This window comes from Microtus ochrogaster, linkage group LG5 (assembly GCF_000317375.1).
Source record: "Microtus ochrogaster isolate Prairie Vole_2 linkage group LG5, MicOch1.0, whole genome shotgun sequence".
Lineage (NCBI taxonomy): Eukaryota > Metazoa > Chordata > Mammalia > Rodentia > Cricetidae > Microtus > Microtus ochrogaster.
In genome coordinates, this window is record NC_022031.1 from 44,240,320 (window position 1) to 44,246,992 (window position 6,673).

Here is a 6,673-nt window from a genome sequence, read left to right on the forward strand (position 1 = left end):
GTCTCGAAAAACCAAAAAATAAATAAATAAATAAATAAATAAATAAATAAATAAATAAATAAATAAGACTTTACTTCTGTGAGACATGGCCTCACACAAACAAGCCTCAGAACTGCTGACAGAAAAACAGATCAGGGAAATGGGACCACCTAAAAGTAAATGGGAACATGAGACTCATGCTAGCTCTCACGAATCTGAGACGAATCTGTGGGAAATGAACTTTTCATATTGTCTCTTCATCCCAGATGATCTTCTTTAAGTGAAACTGGGTTTGAAGCAGTTACATTGTGTCTTCTGTGGGCAACACTAGTGTTTCAGGAAAGGAAGAGGCCCCCACGAGTCCTCAGTTTATGGGTAGGTGGGTTAGTGGGATAAAAGGCATTAGGACTCTGAGTGCCTGACCATCCCTCTCTTGGTTTCTCGCCATTTGTCAGTTGACAAAATTCCCCTGGGTCTTTACCTCTCTGGGAATCCTTACGTACAGGAGCAAGGGCACAAGGTTCCTGCGGAACTCACCTGACTGGTGTGCAGCCAGTATTGCAGCTTAGATTTGTTTTTGATTCGTGGTAGCAGCAGTCTGTAAACTATGTGTTCACCGATGGTTGTCAAGATGGAGAGACCAAATCCGATGCAGAGCAGCACGAAGAGGCCCGAGAAATGCTTGATGCCCATTTGCAAAGTCTGTGGTAAGACAGGAGAGACCGCGTCACGATACCTGCAGCCAGCCCCGTAGGCGGCGGCGGCTCTTTTGGATTCAGTGGTGAACACCACTCTACCCTCCCACGAGGGACACGCCCTGAGCGACTTCAGGCTGCTGCTAAGCACAGTCGTCACACAAGGACCACCCTGTGTGTCCCTCCCTGGAGTCGTACAGAGGCTTTGTGCCTGGACTATCCCCTTTCTTAGAGGCGGAGAAATAAAGAACTGTAACAGGTGGGTATGTGAAGTGATGTTGGAGTGTCATATATCAATCTGTTGATTTCATTGGTTAAGTAATAAACAAACTGCTTGGGCTCATAGCTTAGAACATAGGTGGGTGGAGCAAACAGAGCAGAATGCTGGGAGGAAGAGGAAGTGAGGTTAGACGCCTCAGACAGAGACAACATGCTCCCTGCTCCCGAGCAGATGCACGTGATGAAGCTCCGACCCAGGATGGACGTAGGCTAGAATCTTCCCGGTAAGACCGGTGCTACATAGATGATTAGAAATGGGCTAAATTAATATGTGAGAATTAGCCTACAAGAGGCTAGATAGAAATGGGCCAAGCAGTGTTTAAATGAATACAGTTTGTGTGTAATTATTTCGGGTAGAGCTAGCCGTGCAGGCGGCCAGGGTGCTGGGGATGCAGCCCCGCCGCCCCTATCACAACAGTGAAGCACTTCACTGTTCACAGAAAGAAAGAACCTCTTTCAGGAGCTGAGGAGAAATAGATTTAAGGAGAAAAGCTATGAACTGAATAATCCTGGAAGTTTGATCTGGCCAGGAAATGCCGGGACCCTGCAGTTCAATGCCTTAATCTGATAGTTGTGGAAATAAATCAGTAAGGTGTTGACAGTTGCACCAGGCCCCAAGATGGGACAGCTGTGGAGAAGAAGGACCAGAAGCCTCGCTTGCTGGCTTTTTGTGAGGAGTTTTGCGGCCTTATGAGGATACCTGCCATGGAAAGTTCTTTTGTGACATGTTAAAATCTTGGCTGGTATGTCGTTATCACTGATAATTAGTTAGTGCAATGTATTACTGCTATAGATGGAGAGCCAACAGGGAGGCTTGCTGTTGGGTTTCAACATTCACATCATCAAGCGTTCAGCAGAAACTCTAAAATGAGCCATACTTTTAAAATAAGGGACTGTCAAGATAAAGAAAAGAAACGTAATTCACACTGGGTCTCCTTTCCATTAAACACATGGGCAATCTCTCATTTTTCCCATATTATCCCAATAATTAATAAGCTGTGATGAGTTTGTGTATTTCTTTATTTAAACTTCCTTTATGCCTACACAATACTATGCTAACAAAAGATTTTTATTTGATTTTATGTCATTTTATGTATGTGAGCGTTTTGCCTGCATGTATGCCTGTACGACACATGCAAGTGTCCATGGAAGCCAGAAGAGGGTGTTGGATCCCCTGGAATGGAGTTAAAGACAGTTGCTCACTTCTACATAGGTGCTGGGACTTGAACCTGGGTCCTCTGGAAGAACAACACTTCTTCTTAACTACTAAAGCCATCTTTCCAGCTCTTTATATTTATTTTATTTATTTACTTACTTTTTTATTTTTCAGGACAGAGTTTCACTGTGTAGCCTTGGCTGTCCTCTGTATCCATTTCCACACTAGATTTAATAGGCATGCCAGCGCCTGCTTGTGTATATTGACATGATGATCTTTAATACCCTTCTAAGTATTAATTACCTCCATTTCACATTTGAGGTGCCTAGAGATTAATTATGTCTCCCCAAATCCAACGCACTAATATGTGGGGGGAACCAGGCTGCAGATACATCTGTGACATCTGTGCTTTTTGTTAATCTCTCTTGCAGGTATCCCCTGGTATCTGATTTCTCACCATGCATTCTCTATAGCAACCTGCCAAATTTTTTATTAAAAAAAAACCCTAGCATTGGAAAACCCACTAGAGTTTACCTATGAGCGTCAGCCAGAACGTTGTGTCTGAGTCTGAGTAATAAGACCCAAGGCTGAAACTGTAATTCAGCCCCTTTCTCCTGGGGCCATTGTGCTTGTTAGCTTTTGTCAATCTGATACAAAGTAGAGGTACTTGACGGAATCTCAACTGAGGAATTGCCTCCACTACATTGGCCTGTGGGCAAGTCCATGGAGGCCTCTCTTAATTAACGATTGACTATGCGTGGTGCCACAGCTGAGCGCGTGGGTTGTGTAAGAAAGCGAGCTGAGCAAGCCATGGAGAACAGACCAGCAAGCGGCTTCACTTTGTGTTCCCTGCCTCTGCTCCTGTGTGAGTTCCTGCTCGGACTTCCCTCAGTGCCATGAAATAAACCCTTCCCTCCCCTAATTCGGTTTTGGTCAATGTTTGATCACAGCGATGAAAAGCAAACGAGATCGGTCATGATCTTTTAAACATGCTATGCATTTGTTTCACACCTGCACCCCAGCAGTAGAGCACTTGTTTACCATATATAACTCCCTGGGTTCAATCTTTAGTGCACAAGATGAAAAATAAAGCAATACGTAATAAATAGCTGATGGTAAAGCTTCAGGTCATGCAGCCGTCCTTGGTGGATTGTGATACCACAACCCACACACTGTGTGCTAGGAATGTACACGCATAGCTGCCCAATAGTATCTTGAGGATAGTTAGGAAATGCAAAAATGCATTTCTTCTTTTGAATTAAGCGGCAATATAGTTTGTGTTTTCCTATGAGATGAGTGCAAAGGCTGCCACCATCTGCAAACACTGGTCTGCACATTGCCAAGAACAAACGGATCCAGGTAGAGAGATGCCTGTACTCACCAAAGGTGTGCTGTCTACCCAGACCATTGGTGCCTCCGGGAAATGCAGACCAAGACCACCGACTTGGTTGGAGCCCAACTCTGTTTTGAATCTTGTTTATATGGGGACACTTGGAACAGCTGTCGAATGGTTGGATAAATAAGTAATTTCCAAGCCTCCAGCAAGGAACGCAATGAAAGTATTTCACCCATCATTTGAACCTTGTGTGTTAATGGCTCTCCCATGCATCTAATCCTTCCCATGCACAGGCTCTCTCCAGCACCCAGCGAGCACCCTGGCTCATCCCTCTGCTTCTCTAGAGTTGTCGGTAGCCACTGTTCCTGGTTATTCTCCTCTCATTCTGACTGGGACCCACTCTAAGTCAGGTTATAGTCCAGCTGCGTCAGTCACTGAGAGTCACCTTAGTTGTTGTCTGTTTTGATTTTTTTCACTTAGTTTTGGGGGTACTTCTCTCCCTTGCTTCCTCTTCAGTCCCCATTGTGAATCTTCATCTTTCTGACTATAATTTATAGCACGGTTTCCATTCTTTGCTATTCTCATTTTTTTTTCATCCAGATTTATGGCTTCAAATGCCAATGATAGACAAATGACCACCAAGAATTAAGGACTTCATTCTTCAATTCCCTACTCAGACTATCTGGGTATCCCCAAATATACACTGAACACATTAAAAGCAAACTTCCTTGGATAGAGGTACCCTACGTGGATGGATAATGCTATCAGAAGCCATGAGCTTGGAAATAAAAATCCCAGTGTCAGACATGGGATACATCCCTTTGAGTTGTTGGTTAAAAAAAAAAAAAAAAACCACAATGTCCTCCCCGAAAATGTAAGTTATTGCCATTGCTCTTGGTTGCACATCAGAACTAGGTGATAAGACCCTGTTGTCAAATACACCACACACTTTGGTTTCAGGCTATAGAGAAATCAAATTGAAGCTGAACTGGAAGCTTACTCCTTGCTGACTAGCTTCGACAGTTCTAGAAGGTGCTATGCAGCCACCAAGAGAGAGGAAGGACTAGAGCCTGAATGCTATAATACTGACCTGCTAGGTAAGATGTGCCCATTGGTGCAACAATGGCGTGACCATTAGGGAGTAACTGTTTTCTAAGTGGACTTGAAGCTGTCTGCACAAGAATAACGTTTGGTACTGTAAATCTGGTCAAAAACCTGTGACTGAGCCATTGTAAGTCATAAGAGGCCATCTACTGTTGCTGTTCTGCTAAGTGGGCATGTTGATAAACTCTCATCTTAATATTTATAGTTTTGATTTTCAGCCTTGGTCAAGGAAGTTTCTGCTTGTAGTAGATGCTGGTTAATCCAGAACCAAAATTGGTCAACGTGCTAAGGACATTGAGTGTTCAGCCCTAACTGGGATATCTTTATCACCCTCTCAAACCTCTAAAAAACATAACAAAGGGGGAAATGGAAAACAATGTAAGGCCCCAGAGTGGAGAGGAGTGCTGTGAAAGTCTGTGTCTGTACATGGCATGGCAGTGATGGTGACCTGTACAAGACTGAGCCCATCAACATTCCGTCATGAGTAAGTGAGGAACTCACAAGGCCCCACCCCCATCTGAGGAGCTATAAGCAGTTCGATTTGAAATTACTATATCCTTTTAATAGAAAACAAATACTTTATTTTTTAAAAATAGTTTCATTTTGTAGCATAAGCTGGCTTGGAACCCACTGTGTAGTTCAAACTGGCCGTGAACTCATGGAAATCCTTCTGCCTCAGTCTCCTGAGTGTTGGAATTATAGGTATGAGCTACCATGATTGGTCCCATACAATTACTTTAAAATTCTCTTTTCTCATCTGAACTAAGAACATTGGCATATATATTTTCTAAGTGGTAAGCAAGTACACACTGTGTTTTTTTTCTAAACAAGTCTTTTCTAAAATAATACTTTCCCCCAGGAAGTGATGGTTCACACCTTTAATCCCAGCAATCAGGAGGCAGAGGCAGTCAGATATCTGAGTCTGAGACCAGCCCGGTCCACAGAGCAAGTTCCAGGATGGCCTGGGCTGCATAGAGAAACCCTGTCTTGAAAAAAAAAACAAAAAAACGAAAACATACCTTTAATATTAATTTCTAAAATTTATTAACTTCAACAGTCTATTGCTTCATTTATTACAATTTACTACTCCCAAACTGTTAGTTGTTTTATGATTATACTTCCATTATATATGGTAAATATTGCTGCAGTAAAATAAAGTCCTTTCAGAAACATATCATTTTTGGATCATTGCGGTAAATACTGCCATGGATGTGATTGCCCGGCCAATGGCTATAACTGTTTTGGTGATTGGTATCTGAAATGATCCTTAAAACCTGGGAGAAACCATCTCAGTGCCACCAAAGGTCCAAGATGCTGCAAAGCTCTAGATCTGCATAGCTTCGCCAACCTTGATGTGTAATTAGTTTTTCCTGTTTTGTTTTTTTTTCTTTCCGGTGGTAACATCAGAACCAGGACCACCTGTGTGTTGGGCACTCTACCACTGGCCACACCCCTAGTTCAGTTTGATTTAATTATTGCAATTACTGCTTTTTAGATGGTTGGATATTTTTCCATACTTATTTTTCCTGAATTTTGTGTAAATCACGTTTGCATTTTCCATATTTTATGCATTTTAAACAGGAGACTTTAAAAAGCTATTGACCTTTACGTTTTATGTTTTTCCACTTTAAATTTTACTATAGTACCTATTATTATTATTACAATTATTATTGTATTTAGTCCATGAAAGTTTGAAATTGACTGCACGTATTTTGCCCACCCTAAATTCTTCTGTTGTTTCGGTTGTCCTGAAGAAAATGTTTTGTGCTCAGTGGTGATTTGGGGGAATGCCTGCCTTCAGTCCAACTTGAGTTTTTTATGCTAAGGAATGAGAGAGCTGAGTTAAGATTTCTTCAAGACTTTCAATTTGTCCCACTACTTCAGAGGCTTATACTCTGAAAGGTCACTTCTGTTGTAGGATGGCCTACACTACTTTAATAAACTTTCAATTTCATTTAGAATCCTTGGATTGTGTGTGTGTTCTTTACCTGCTGGGATCAAAGGCATGCACCACCATGCCAGGCAATTGTTGGGCTTTAAAAAACAATGGCAGCTGGGCGGTGGTGGCGCATGCCTTTAATCCCAGCACTCGGGAGGCAGAGGCAGGTGGATCTCTGTGAGTTT

The 6,673-nt window shown here is 42.4% G+C and overlaps 1 protein-coding gene across 1 annotated transcript in view; it reads right to left on the bottom strand.

Annotated features, from left to right (window-relative positions):
- Positions 1-6,673, bottom strand: part of Grin3a (glutamate ionotropic receptor NMDA type subunit 3A) — a 185,111-nt gene that overhangs the window by 8,813 nt on the left and 169,625 nt on the right. The window contains exon 7 of the mRNA XM_005362179.3: positions 517-681. Coding sequence (XP_005362236.1) covers positions 517-681 — 165 coding nt within the window. The remainder of the gene's footprint in view (positions 1-516; positions 682-6,673) is intronic.